Source organism: Neospora caninum, chromosome X, assembly GCF_000208865.1.
Source record: "Neospora caninum Liverpool complete genome, chromosome X".
In the NCBI taxonomy this organism is placed as follows: Eukaryota; Apicomplexa; class Conoidasida; order Eucoccidiorida; family Sarcocystidae; genus Neospora; species Neospora caninum.
Genome location: NC_018396.1, coordinates 970,957 through 985,635, shown reverse-complemented (window position 1 = coordinate 985,635; position 14,679 = coordinate 970,957). Strand labels below are relative to the sequence as shown.

The following is a 14,679-nucleotide window of genomic DNA, read 5'->3' as shown; positions in this document are numbered from 1 at the left end:
ATGTTCGGGACAGAACCTGCAGAGAGTGGCTATTCTGAGGGAGAAGACATGGGGCAAGCGGTAACATATTTTCAGAAGAAAGACACGGCGTTCATCTCTTTCGAAGATCTCGCCGATGACATTCGGCAGGCCAAGTACGTTTAAGAGTTGCGCCCTGAATATCGCAAGTGAAGCTCGGGGAATGCAGATTTGGCCTCACAGATGCAGAATGGGCTTTTTTTCTTTCGTCTCCAGCGGATAGCTCATTTTCCTGCAGGGGTGTGCCCCGCCAACCACCTGGGCAGACCGCTTGCTGAGACCCTGTAGACCAGTTGACGATGCAGAGCACAAGCTAAGACGGACGTTTGCGTTTTCGTCCGGTCGTTTTTCCTCAGATATGTCGTGGCGCTCACGGGCGCGGGTGTCTCTGCGGAGAGTGGCATTCCAACGTTCCGCGACCCGTCGGACGGCTTGTGGACGAAGTGAGTCATCGTTTTCCGGCTGTCGCAAATTGCATTTTAAGCCCCCTTCTCTGTGTTTCAGAAGCAGGCGTTGCATGTATATAGGTCTGTGATTCGCAAGTGTCTTTTAAGAACACATCCCTCCGCAGCTGACGTGCAAGCTGTGTGATCGGCGTTTGGAGAGAAGCGAGCTGTGGCTTTTGCGGAGTCAAACGTCGCAGTTTTGTGGGAGACGGGGCGGGAACAAAAGCCACCGAAATCGTTTTTCTTTCGTTGAAGCCACTCTAGAGATTGCTGCTTCTACCTCATCGAAGCGTGGAAGTAAAGGGCCAGAATTCCGCCGCGGGCACAACGCCGGTTGGTCGCACGCAACGACAATGGCGGCCAGCTCTGCATTGCCGAAGGTAGCGCGGAGCTACGACATACCCTATGGGGGAAGGAAGAGAACAAGGACGCACGCGTTCGCGGTGTTTGTGCATTTCTCGTCTCTGCTCTTCCCTCAGATATGACCCGGCGGTATATGCGACAGTTTGGGGATTCTGGCGACACCCACAGAAGATCTGGGAACTTCTCCATGATTTCATGCGGTCAAACGACCCCGTGCCAAATCCGGCTCATATAGCGTTAACAGATCTCCAGCGGCTTGGATACCTGAAATCCATTGTGACGCAGAACGTCGACAATCTTCACCAGGACTCAGGGTCTACTAACGTCATCGAGTATCATGGTAGCCTTCTCTCTGTAAGAACTGAAGCTTTCCAAGCGCCACGTTGCAGATGCAGGGAGGGGGGACGTACTTGTTTCTTGTTACTTTGTGACGGCTTGTTCCTTTCGAAAAACTGCAACTTCCTTGGGCTGGTGACGGAAGATATGATGACACTGATGGCATGACTCGTAGTGGTCTCGTGTGCATGGTGTGTGTGAACACATGTGCGAATACGTTCTTGCACCGCCGCCAACCACGCAGGTTCCGTCGTTGTGTAAACTCTCGAAAACGAGTCTGCTCAGCCGAAAGAAGGAAACGTTTGACCAGCTTTAGACCCTCCTGTGGCAAGGTCAGCACAGGATTTGGTGTGCAGCAATTTACGACTGTTGTTTCTGGCCATTGCCTGTGACATCTTGCAGTAACGCGCATCGACTGCACGTGCAACTAAAACGTGTAGTGCAGATTGTGTTTCTTCTCTTCTCCGCTGAGTACACATTGAATACACCTATTTGATAAACGGCTGCGCTCGTGTGTACGTGCACGGGTGGACTTGTCGCTTCGCCGTATCCTCCCTCGTGCCGAGTCGCCATTCCAGGGTCCTTCCCCGCGGGTCTCTTTTTCGTACGTCTCTCTGGACGTGACAGTCAGAATCCCGCGTCACTTTGTATCTGAATGTCACTTGCAGGCAACGTGCAGGCGATGCGGGGAGAAATTGCCTCTGTCCAAGTCCATGCTGCAAGACGACAACTTCACCAAGGAGCTACCCCCTAAGGTAAGGGGTGCTCTAAGACCTGAGCGAGCACAGAAAACTGCTAATTTTTTTCTTCAGCGGCTGCACGAGAAAAAACATTCGCCTACCCAGTTCGACCGCGGTGGCAACCAGACACTTCTACAGAAGGCAAAACGTGAAGTGGAAGCGCAAGAACGTCTGCCAAACTATGCTGATCAGGCCGTTTCCGCAATGTTCACACTGTGCCGACCATTCCTCTCCTTTTGGCTGTCGTAGACAGCGAACGTTTGCCGACATTCTGTTGCTCTAGTGCCAGAGTTCCTTCTCCTTTTTCTCTTCAGTGCGCGTGCGGCGGTATCTTCAAGCCCGACGCCATTCTGTTTGGGGAAGGCATTCCGGCCCACGCCGTGCAGAACGCGAATCGAGAAGTGGATAAATGCGACCTTCTCTTGGTTGTTGGCACGAGCGCTTCTGTCTCTCCAGCCTCTAGCTTGCCGTACCGGGCGTTGCGCGGTGGAGCGAAGGTTGTCGAGGTACGTCATTCCCCCTGAACCACACGACAGGCTGTTTCCGTTTTGAACGACTCTCCTGAGCAAGAACGTGAAGCTTGAAGGGGACACGGACACAACCAAACAGCGTAGTAGGAGCGACTCCGCAGCATGTCGGCATTGATGGTATCGTGTGACGAACTGCGCGGCAGATTAACTTGGAGACAACAGGACTGACGAACCGGATCAGCGACAAGTTTGTTCGGGGCCCGTAAGCTTTTTCTCTCTTTGCTAGCGACAAGCTGTCTCACCAAGCTGTTTTCCGTTTCGTACTCAAGCAGATGCGTACTGGGGATAGTGGTTGAGGGCGCATGTGCGTAGATTAATTTCTCTGCCTCTCGTGCCGTGTGCCGGGAGGAGGTGGCTTTTGGTGAATTTCTCTAGTTGGTGCAGTTTCGCCCTGCCCCCGGTTTCACTTTTTTCCGCTTCCGGAGGCTGGACCATCTCGAGTCAGTTTGGCCTCTCTGCTCCCTCCGCCCCCCGCGGCGGCGCGCTTTTGGATTTCTTTGGGGCTCAGGGTAGAACTTATGCTACGACTGGTCTGGCTTCAGTCACGTGTTCTGGACGTATCATACGCGACTCCTTTTGCGTGTTGTCTTTCAACCAAAGGTAAAAAGTCTACAGCTGAGCTTCAGTCGCAAGTTGCACCCTGAAAAAAACGGTTACGAGTGGTTTTCAGTGGGACGGATTACTTGTAGTACGAGTGTCCCCGTCTTCGCGCCGAGTTCCCAGCTGCTTTCATCAGATCCCCGTCTTCCTTGCGTGTACACACAGGGCGAGTCAGTTGACCCGAACGGTGGCGACGCTGCGAAGTGATGGAGGCACCGCGACGAAAACGCAGTCATCCATTCCCACAAGCAATTGATTCCCTCTCGGAACCACACTACGCGCTGGACTCGCGATCGTGCTTCGTTTTAGCGAAGACGAATGTTATTTGCGGCAGCATGGCAAGGTCGTTTTCCCTTGACTTCGGTGGCGAGTATATCATCTCCTGGCTTCGTGAGTTTCGACATACGCTTGAACTGTATATCCCCGCGTCTGTTTCATTTCTACTCAAGCGGGACGCGTGCCGCCTTCGCACGCGTTTTCGTATGTTCCGCCCAGATGCACGACTGGCGAGTACTGCAAAAGGATGGTATTAAACTAAAGGTTTTGGTTAAAGGTCCTGCCTGGACTGGATTCTCCGATTACAGAGAGAGGTGACGCCTTTAACACACAGAAAACAGATCTCGTTTCTAGCACCTGCGTGCGTATATAGGTTTTGCGGGATGAAATTTCTTTGGTATCCGCTCTCGCCTCCGCAAGATCAGCCCCGTTTACCTAGTTTGGCGACGCAGGCATGAAATGAAGACAAGCTTTGCCAATGTGAAACTGAGTCAAAACATATTTCGCATCATCACGGCGGCACTGGCACCTCGTAGACAGGAAGACTCTACGCAGCCCATTCTCCGCAAGGAGCAGTGCTTCAAAAAAAGGAACAAATCGGAGTGGCCACATAAGGATCGAAGCATTACGCAAATTTTCGGTCCCCACTCGCAATGCGTGCGCGAACAAAACTACCTGGCACTCAGGCGGCAGACCGGTGGGGTCGGGTGCCCGTTACACCGTTTTCAAACTAAAAGCAGGGGAAATTTTCTCAGGCCCCAGTGCTGGCAGGCGTTACTCAAAAACCGAAGAAGGGCGCTACAACTGGAATTGCTCACGGCGCCGGTTCTTTGACCGCACGAGGCACCTCACATGACCGTCAGCGCTGCTCCTACCCGCTCAGCTTTTTCGCGGAATAAGGATGGCGACAGCGTTTTGCAGTCGAATTCCACGCAGTCCACAGGGATAACACCGACGACATCGACGTCGGTCAAATCGTACGCCACGCCTCTCTCGCATTTGACGACGGCATTCGTGCCGACTATATGAAGAACGACGGCGATTGGCTTCGGTCCTCGGTTCTGGCTGATCACGGTCAGCTCGCCATCAAATTGCTGAGGGCGCAAAACGGACACCAGTAAGAATGACTCTGTGATTGGAGATGTAGGGAAGTTGTGAATCATCCTTTTGAGTCTCCAAACGCCCTTCCCTGTACAACACAAGGAAACTGTGCATTCACCTTCGCATAAGACAGGACGCACAGCCCCACTGGAGCTCATCAACCCATCACCTGTTGGGGCACAAGTATGGTTCGACATGATCGACGAGATTGTGCGTCTGCTATTCCTTTCGAGTAGTGCCTCGCTTCATTCCTTTGGGCAGATCGTTTCAGGCCTCCTTGTACCGCCGACCACGTGAGGTACATTACGCCAGCTTCGTGGTACGATGCACCAGCTACCTGTCGAGAAGCAATGAAATATATTCCATGCTTTACTCACTTTGAGGGTTTTGAGGAATGCACAAATTCCCTGGAAATATCTCGTAGGATCCAGCTGGACGTTCGTCGCCAGTTGCATCCGACCTCCGTTCGCCGTGTACTTGAAAGCGGGAACTGGCTTTCGTGGATGAAAGTAGATCAACGCATCGGAAACTGCCTTTCTGTGTACGGAACGACACACAGGAGCTGAAAAAACCTTGCAGCCTCCGTCGTGACACGAAACATGCAGTGCACCACGCTCCGTCAACACCGTATCTGTGAAAGAAAGCAAGAAAACCTCACTCTGCATCCTGAAATGCACTCCAGACTTCGCGGGAGAGTGGCTAATGGACGTCGTGTCTGAGAAAACATTGCCGAACAACATTCCCTCGAGAGCCTTTTGACGGTGTCGTCCAGAGCATACGCTAATGAAACAAGGAGGCGCTGGGACACGCGTGGTGTACCACAGTCGGCTGATACGTAACTTTACGCGGTGCCTTGAGCTCTGCAATCCTATCCCCCTTCGCGTTTCCACCCTATTTTCCCTAAAGACACCACCGATGCATGTGCCAGCGGTGGCGGCGGTACCCCGTGAAGCTCCTTTTTTTCACCGCGGCCTGTCGATTAATCGCGCACCCTCCTGTGATTCTACCATAGACGATCTCTAGGAATCCGACTGCCTTTCTATGAAAGGTGGTCACAGCATGGACTACTTGCTGCGGGGGATCGCAGCACAGAGCCGATACGAACAAAGAGTACACGATGCACGCAGCCACTCCAGCCACTCTCCAGCACCAGTTAACGCTGTGCCTCGAGCGCCTCCAACTCCAGCGCCGCAAAGCATCTCATCCAGAAAACACTTACTTGGACCAAGTGAGGACAATCGTTCCGCGGGACGCGGTGTCAAAAGTCAAATAGGCACCTTGGGCGTCCTCCGCTATCGGGTGAGAGTCGTGTCGTAGGATGGACATCTTGGATAGAACCGGCTTTTCAAACCCACGGAAAAAGATCCTACGGGAGCCTTGTCCAATTAGATGACCACTCAAAAATATAAAGGTCGTCCCGTCTTAAGCGCCACAAATGAAAACAGATCGGCACAATGACGACGAACTGACGAAAGTGACCGCTACGCAAAATGTTTCCGAACCACCGGACGGCAAAAGCACACCAATCAACCTGTTCAGCGCACGCTTCCGGTGGAAGCAAGTAGCCTGGAACTAGACACGCAACGAACTGCTGAAGCAAGACTCCGCCACGTCAATATCCTGGTAAGGCTTCAATCGACAAAAAAGCAGCAACAGAATTCGTGTGAGAAGGCGGAAATTCTCCCTGCTCCGGAGGCTCTACTGTGGGAAACGTGTACCACGAGGACTTGGAGAAGAAACAGCGGTGTGAATGCATGTACCGAAACCGCCCCGGCACGTCCCCGCGAAGGGGGACGGGGACAAAAAATGAGGTGTCGATTGTGTCAAAAAACCCGAGCGGGCGCAAGGGATCACCTCCGTCACACCTGAGCGCAAATAGAGAAAATCAGGGCTGCTTCCCTGAATTCAGCTGGTAATTCCCGAAACACGTAAACAGTCTCACGACACAACAGGCGGGCTATTCTGACCCCTCGATGCTACCCATTCCAGAGATCCGCCACAATGCCGTACGCTCTCTTCATGGTGTGTCTGTGTTTCATGGTACGATAACGTCTTCATGATGCGTCTGTGTTTCATGGTACGATAACGCTAGCGAAGCAAAAAGAGGCGGGGACTCGACGAAGGACTACGAGCCAGTCTGATTTTCCTCGATTTCGTACGCTTTGTCAATCCGGTTGGTTGACTACAGTTACAAAGTGAAAGAGCGGAGTTTGTAATGGACTCTGACCGCACCAGTGAATCCGAACATGGTTTTTTCGTCCCTTGCGAGCAATGCCGTTGCTAATTGGACAGCTGGTGACAGCCACTGTTTTTTGTTTGCTCAGTATTGTCACTCATGACTACCATGAGGACAAAGCGCGTTTCGCTTTTTGCTGACGGTGGCGAAAATAAAAGGCATTCTTGGTCAACCGCTGAGTAGGCCCTGAATATCCCTTACTCGTTTCTTCCTTGTCGCTTCTTGGCCTGCAAACAACTATGGTTGTCTGTCTGCTATTTTTACTGCGTCTGCCATCCCCACAAAGTCCATCATTCGAAGCAGATACTTGCTCATATATCAAGATCACGATTATGGAAGAGGATTTTCGGAATGCGTGTCTCTCTTCTTCGGATGTTCGGATGTAGCCTGACCGTCGTTGAAGCCCCACCGGCAATTTTCTCCAGGCGCTCACTGATCTCTGGTGAATCCCTGTTGTGGTGATTATTTATGTGTTGATCAGCTTCTCAAGCCCGTCAATTTACCTTTGCATCAGCGGAAACAAGGCTTTGTTTGAGAATAAGCGACCGCAAATTCAACGATGGTAGACGAAGCATCGATGCGGTGGTCGTGGTTTCTGCCACATCGATGGCAACCATGCCATCAGTTGTTAGATATAACAGTAACTGTTTCGAAGCACCCGTTGTATCAGAAATAACAACTCGATTTATTTTCTTTGGTAAACAGAGCATATTCGACGGTCGCCGAGCCCGTACTAAGATTCGAGACAGCGGCTTAAGGCTTCACGTTCTAGCGGGCATTACCGACTCACTCCTCCTTGGAAGGTTCACAAGTGTACACGTGGTCTGGAGATATCGCTGTCACTTTTGCGCTCTGCTCTCTAGATAACCGGTGATATCAAGTCAGTTTTATTGTGTACTGGGGTGAAATGGAGGCAGTTCGATGGCCACGGGAGCGGCAGCCTGTAGTCTCTCGACGAACCTCGTAGCAGTGAGGCCGTTCACGTGACACACGTGCGCCAAACCTCTACTCCGATAAACACTTGTCTCGCTCTCTCCTGTACGATGACACGGAAGAGGACTAAACTGGGATGATCTGCGCCATGCAACGTCTGTTTCAGCTAGTCCCACGTCACGAGTGACCGTCAAGGAGAGGGAACCCGTGCAGGGGTAGGTCACCGCACTGGTGTGACTACTGACAGGGGTGGGGACAACGGGTGACACCTTTTATTGAATTAACGAGGAACCGCACAAACCTCAAGATTTTTTGTTGGCACAAGGCATCGGTTCGTCGTCCCTTTCTCGCCCTGTTGTCAAGGCACAGGGTCCCCGCAGACGCTGTCTACCGGTTTCCGAACAAACGTTCACGCGTCTAACTGTCAAGCATAAAACCCATTTCGACTTCTGTGTACGCAGCGTGGCATGTCCGTTCTGAACTCAGACAGCTGCAAGAGGCAGGAAAAACAGCCGTTTTGTGGATGTCCGTGCTGGGTAGGGCAGATGAGGTGTGCTAGTTCTCGCGTCACGCTGGGACACTGCTGGAGAGAAACGTCCTCAGTTCAGTCAACCTGTTCCACATACATCTTTTCGTATTAAAAACAATCCAACCGTCACCAGAGCCACATTGTTTGAGATTACCTTTCCGTGCCGAAGACGCTCGAGAAATTTCGGCTTTTCTGAGAGCGATGTTCCTGCCGCGCTACGCACGCGTTGGGTCCGTGTGGTCATTGCGGCGGGGCGGTCCCTCGCTGCGACTAGTTCCCGCCCAGCTGCGGACAGACGAATTTGCTGAGAACCACAGAAATATGGTTCTTTTTGTAACTGTTCTACTATTGTTGAAGAGCCCTTCTTCGCGTAGAGGAGTTGATTTTATCTGGATATTCGTCGTCGGTGTGTTCCTGGGCGTTTGAGCGACCCACGTCTCTTTTCGGTAGGCGGTGTGGTCAGCTGTTTTTTAAAATCTCCTGAGACACTGGTTACCTGAAATGTGATTCACCTGTTTTGCTGCGTCCCGTTTTAGTTGCTTTGTCCACTGTAGGGCTTTTGAATTCCTGCTCTGTAAGTTTTACTCGGTCGTTTGGGACACTGGACTAAGCGATGAAACCGCGTGGTTCTACACCTGTCGTTCTGTTAACTTCAGCCCGTTGCATTTATCGAAGCAACTGAGTCAGAAACATGGACGCACGCAGCACGATACTCAGCTGGGCTGCTGCAGCCGGCTTGCGTTTTGAACTTCCGTTCCTTTAGTGCGAAGCTCCTTTGGCAACACAGAGAAATTTGGCCTTTTCCGGTCATGGAAGTGTTTTTCCTTTAGGGCTGTCGAGTGGAGTTTTTCTTCCGGACGAGGACTGAACTCGACCGCTCAACTGCTGTATTGGGTGGGAAGTGTAGTCGGGCATATTCAGTTTGTTTCTCAGGGGCAATGTCTTGTGGATCTCGTGTTCGTTCCTTCGTGCTACACCCACTTTTCTGGAAAAATACCCAACCGCAGCCATGGAGGGTGACAAACGGCGGCCTGTCGTTTCCACGGGCATCATCCCCCGTGTTTCCGAGTTAATTTAGCTTGATCCGCTGGGTCAGTAATTCTCTTCGGTTTTGCTGTACCGGCGGACTTTTTTCTCCCGATAATTCGTCTTTTTGCTTCATCACTCCCGGGGTGACGGGTCCAACAGCAGGCGGTGCTCCGCTATACAGAAGAACCCGATTGCTCACGGTGACCCAGACACTCTAGCGAGCACCTATGATTGAAAGTGTGTCTTTTTTAATCGCTCGGCAATCGTACGGACTGTGCTTCTGCACTTGCCTATTCACCTTTCTGAAGGGTGGCAGCAGACATGACTTGACGAGGACTGTTCGAAGGTTGTGGGTCACTACTGCATGGTCCGGAAACGTATATCGCGCGTTACACTTCTTTTTCGGCACAACCGATATATCTCACGGATAACCAACGATGGTATTACCATCGTTGGTGAATCTTTTTTTCTGACGGCGTTCGCTGATGGTGCACAGTTTGCCCTGTGTCTTGTTCCTCGGATTGTCATCGCCCTCTTGTTTAGGGGTGGGTTCGACCGGCACGTGGTAGGCGCTCTGGTCCAGTCACACGTCTCGGTTGTCTATCCTCATGCTTATGCCTGATCGATTGCCCTTGGAGCGTCGACCTGCGTGTATAGTCGAGAATCGTCGTACCAGGCAATCTGTCTCGCTTTGCATGCTTCGCTCACCGTGCTGTTTTCGTGTTCTTCGTGTGAGCTCTGCTGCTCGACTTTTTCCGTGCGCTTTTCCAAGGAGGCGCCTTTTCCCTAGAGGTTCCTTGCCTTCTGTTGAGAATTGTCCCTTTTTGCGTCAACGGCTGTGGTGGTTGTTTTACGTGGTGCACCATGTTGATTTCATGTGGCAGTTGTCGCCTTTCTGGCGCCCAGGCGTTTTCCCGGGCTGTCTGCCACGGAGAAAGGTGTATGTCACGTGCGCACAGATCTTCCCTGGACAGCTACGGGTTTTCTGCATTTGAAATGGTGTCGAAGTTCAAGCGGAATGCAGGAGCGCTCAATGGAGGGCGTCTTTTATCGAGAACGATTGGGGCAACCATTGCACGCTCTGTGTTGACATCAGTCGCTGGGCCAGCGCTTCGCGGGGGGTCGCATTGGGGTGAATGTACACGGGTATGCACCGGAGGGACGCTCCGAACCCTCTCCCAAGTGGAGCGTTGGGACGCTCGTGAGCCAAGAGAGGGGAGTGTGCCAAGACTTTCCGAAAGTTTTTCATCGCATCTGTCAGCTGCAGCGGCGTCACGAACTTGTCTAGGTGCCCAGGAGGAAAGAAAAACAGTAACCTTTGAACCTACGACTTGTGCCGCCGTCAACCTGCAAAAGACAAAGCAACACAAGGGTTCCGATCTGCCGGTTTGGAGAGCCACCTGCTTTCTTTCGTCTGCGGGTCTCTCGTTTTCTTCCTTGGGGGAGGACCAGCAAAGTGGGACACGTACACTCAGTAGCCTGGAGAGCCGAAGTGCGTGTGTTGGTGGTTCTCGAGCAGCAAGCAGCAAGATCGCAAGCGCTCGGTCAGTGTCGCTTCATCCCAGTCATGTCACCTGTTCACCAGGACTTGTTTTTACTCCAGCGAAGCTGCCTCACGGGCCATTCCAGAAAGGATGGCGCTCCGCTTCTTCGTGCACCCGTGCCACGCGCGGCAGTATGTCTTTCACCGTTGATGGACCGCCTTCTTTTTCTTTTGCGTTCGAGTCGCCGACGGGTTCCAAGCCAAGTGTACGACGTCCTCTGTTGTCGTGGGCGGAGCGTTCGGCTTCTGTTTCCAGGGATCACCTTCTCACTCTCGTCGCAGAAGATTCGAAACGCGGCATGCCGCAACGGCGCATGCGTTTCGCGTCTTTGCTGGCTCCTGTTCCAGAGACCCCGGAGCAGCAATCGCGAACCACCAGGTTTCTCTTACACGAGCTCCGGGCGAGATTTGCAGCGCAGATTTCGACCCTGCAGGCGTTGGGTGCGTTGCTGGATCAAGCGCGTGCGGCAGTCCACAACCTGCGGAAACCGGGAGCCTTTTTTTACGAGCCTTCGCCCCGAGCAGACGCTTCTGAGGGCGGGCCTTCGACGGTGCAGAGCGGCGCAGAGCAGCGGGCGGCTGTCTCGACGGCTCCGCGTCTCGAGGGCATGCTCAAAATGGCTCACGAGACGCTTCTCCAGCAGTATGCAATTCTTCTCCCGGAGGGAAGGGGAGAAGCGACCGCTCCAGGCGATGCGTCCGGCGCCGCCGGGTCGGCCGCGGGGCGGTGGAAGAAAGGGAGTCTCCGTTTCCAGCAGGACTTCCTGGCACTGGTTCCCGCTCTCCGAAGCCTGCATGCGCGCGTCGTCGCGCTGGTGGTTGCCGGCGCGCGACAGCAGTTTCAAGAGGCGTGGACGCAGCTCGAGAAGCTGAGGGAAGCTGGTGGAAGAGGGGGCGAAAAAATCAAGGCGGAGGGCTCCTTCCTTCTTCAGCAGTACGAGAGCCAACTCGAGCACAGCCTCCAGGCCTTCCTCGTGCGGAATGTCAGTCTAGGCGTGCTGCTGTGTCACTTTGACCACTTGCACCACCAGATGCAAGCGCGGTGGCCGCAGACGCGCCCCTTCCCTGGCCGTTGCTCCGCGTCGCTCCCGACTCCGGACGCGTGTTGCCAGGCGGCGTGCTTCCGGCTCCATTTCCCCTCGACTCTCTCTATCCCCTTGCACGCGGTCCCCCCGGGCTTTCCCCACGCGGAAAGCCCCGGGGGACCGCGAGGCTCCACCAAGGTTCGCTTTGCACACACGTCTGCGGCGCTCGAGAGCCGAGACACGGCGGCGCTGGGAGACTGGGAAGGCGGCTGCGGCACGGAAGAGGACGCGCTTGGCGGGTCTCTCCCTCAAGTTATTGGGGTCATGGATCGCCGCTGTCAACCGGCCGCGCAACTCCGAGCTGCAATCCAACAGGCTCAGAGTCTGTGTCGCGGCGTGGCGGGGACCGCGCCGCCCGTTCGCGTCTTCACACTTGAGGCCGCGCCGCATGGAGGCGGCGAAGTCAGCCAGGCGCTGCGAGGAAGCGCTGCGTCGCCGCCGCAGTTCCCCGCCGAGACGAAGAGTCTCGTGCAGCCGGTCGCCGCACACGTTGTTTTCCCCTCGCCAATTCTGCGCTACGTGCTCGCGGAACTCCTGAAGAACGCAATGCAGGCGACGCTGCAAAAGAGAGAAGACGACGAGGACGCGTCCGCGAGGGAGAGGAGCGTCCGCTTCGGTCGAGAGGAGACCCCGGTGGACTGCGTCCTCATGCCGGTGCCGGGGGGGATGTGGATTCGGATATCTGATCGGGGAGTGGGGATCCGCGAGGACAAAAAACGCGGGATCTTCAACTGCTTGAACAAAGACGGCCAAGCGATGAAGGACGCAGCGACGCTCTTCATGGGGGGCGAGACGGGAAGGAGGAGCTTTGTCGCCTCGGATACAGAAGCGGAAACGGCAGCGGCGACCGCTCTCCGTGCCTCCACGGGCGAGGGAGATACGCTTCAGAAGCGCCTCGAAGGCGTGCGCGTCTCGGGCTGCGGAGTGGGACTGCTGCTCAGTCGCGCCTACATGCAGTACTTTGGCGGCGAGCTCGTCCTGCGGTCAGCTCCGGGGAAGGGCACAGACTGCTTTCTTTTCGTTCCGTCTCTGGAGACGCGGAGCGAGAACTTGCCGTCGACGGCGGTGCCAGCCGTCTGGGCCGGAAAGGCCCACAAGGAGAGCGCGGAGGGCCAGAGCGGCGAAGGACGAAAACAAGACATTGTGGGGAAGAGCCACCGCGAAGACGGCGATTCCACAATTCCGGAAGAGCTCCTCGTTATCGACGACGCGGCAGGCGGGGCGCGCAGCTAGCGACTCTGGCAGGTGTAAGTACACTCGAGGTCGGCTGTTCGGCGAGGCGGCCGTGACGAAGGCTCAATTTCTGTCAAAACGCGGGCGGGAGAGAGGGAGAGCGGGGGGCGGAGCGAGGGAAGGCGGCGCGAGTGACGGGCGAGGAGACTCGCGCGCCGTCTACAGGACTAAGGCAGGCGCTGGGGGATCGTCAACCAAAGGGAACATCGGGAACAAAGACGAGATCAAGGGATACATGCCGAGAGGGGCTAGCGGCCAGTTGGCAACCGGTGGAGGAGCGGCCGAAATCGCAAGGAAATCCACTTTCCCCCCCGACTGGGCCGTCTTTCGCAGAAATGCTTCCCGGGTTCGCAACTGCGACCAATACACAGATCAAACGGGAGCAGGAAGACAAAACCTTCTCAAACGAGCACCAGTGGCTGTGTGCGCGCACGTCTCTCCACGTGTCCGCACGCAGATGCGTAGAGCGAACTCGATCCACGTTGCGGTGTGTGCATGTAGCCGTATCGTGGTGTACATGTGGAGTGCGTGGTCACGTGGTATGCCGTGGCACAGCGGCGCTGATTTTTTTCGTTTAGGGTGGTGTAAATAGGGAGTTGAACGGCCCTATGTGCGACGTATGTCAGGCTTCTGAAAACAGGTTAGGAACTCGCAAAAAACGCTTCCTTGCCCCGCCCTGGTATCGGTTCTGCTCTCTCGCGTTTTGCCTCTCTCTTATTTCCTCTTGAGACGCCCTGCGTCTCGCTTCCGTTTCGGGAAACGCACGCGCGCTGACGACTGCGAGTCGCCATTGTGGTGCCGTGCCTTTCGAGGGAAAAGTTTGTGAATCGCAGAAGCACTGGACAGGCGTCGAAAACAGAATGCAGCTTCAAAGTGCGCATCTGATGCTCAGTCATACAGCTTAGACGCTAACCTCCCGACGCAGGGCGCCGGACGGCGAAGGATCCTCGCGGACATCGCCTAGCCCAGGAAAGGGACAGTCTCGCTTTCTCTTGCCTCGCGCATGGTTTACACTGCCTGGTCCCGAAACCCACCCAGATCTGTATTCCTCTACGAAGAAACGTGGGATGCACTTGCACAAATATACCGACATATGTATATTTTTATACATACATATATGTGGAGAGAGAACTCGGTGCTGGCATGAGAGCGACGTACGGCAACAGACGCCAACGAGTGCCGTTCGCAGATTCGCCACTCGAATGCAGTTTATTTTAAGCTGCCACATGCAGCTGCCGTAGGGAGTCGGTGATCTTGCCCAGAGGTACAGAAAAGTAGGAATGGTGCGGCGAAACCACGCAGGCAGAAGCGAATGCACATCTGCCGTTAGGCTCTCTCTACCTCCGGTGTATGTCCACGCGCCAGGGAGCACCGGATTCAGAAATCCGCGGTTTCCCAGGCACTGGTCCCGTCTCCCGTGGAGGTTTTCGCTCTGGCTTCTCTTCAGTGCAACAGAACGCTTTAGAGGGAACTGGAAAAGCGGGGGTTCGCGTGCAGTCCCAATTGCCGAAACGGATCCTCGAAACGGATCCTGGCGAGGTCACCCTCGTTGTCGGTTTCCGCAGGCTAGCCAAAACCACTGAAGAAAGGCACACGAGAGCACACGAGCGACTCGCCGGTTGGTTGCCACTCAGAGACGGGTGTCCGCCCAGCGATCCCTCGCCGTGTCCGCTGCCCCGTC

General features: G+C 54.7%; 3 protein-coding genes across 3 annotated transcripts; 2 read left to right on the top strand and 1 right to left on the bottom strand.

Annotated features, from left to right (window-relative positions):
- Window positions 1–3,289, top strand: NCLIV_045990 (putative NAD-dependent deacetylase; the record flags this gene model as incomplete). The annotated part of the gene is made up of 7 exons (XM_003884149.1): window positions 1–134; window positions 375–461; window positions 944–1,181; window positions 1,832–1,918; window positions 2,218–2,409; window positions 2,577–2,635; window positions 3,199–3,289. 7 exons carry the CDS (start codon window positions 1–3, stop codon window positions 3,287–3,289), a joined length of 888 nt encoding a protein of 295 aa, XP_003884198.1.
- Window positions 3,290–4,157: 868 nt separating this feature from the next.
- On the bottom strand, window positions 4,158–5,736 carry NCLIV_045980 (conserved hypothetical protein; the record flags this gene model as incomplete). Its single annotated transcript, XM_003884148.1, has 3 exons — window positions 4,158–4,403; window positions 4,788–4,947; window positions 5,630–5,736. The coding sequence occupies 3 exons, from the start codon at window positions 5,734–5,736 to the stop codon at window positions 4,158–4,160; spliced, it is 513 nt and encodes a 170-aa protein (XP_003884197.1).
- A 5,243-nt stretch (window positions 5,737–10,979) lies between these two features.
- Window positions 10,980–12,998, top strand: NCLIV_045970 (putative pyruvate dehydrogenase kinase; the record flags this gene model as incomplete). The annotated part of the gene is made up of 1 exon (XM_003884147.1): window positions 10,980–12,998. One exon carries the CDS (start codon window positions 10,980–10,982, stop codon window positions 12,996–12,998), a length of 2,019 nt encoding a protein of 672 aa, XP_003884196.1.
- Between the last annotated feature and the right edge of the window lie 1,681 nt (window positions 12,999–14,679).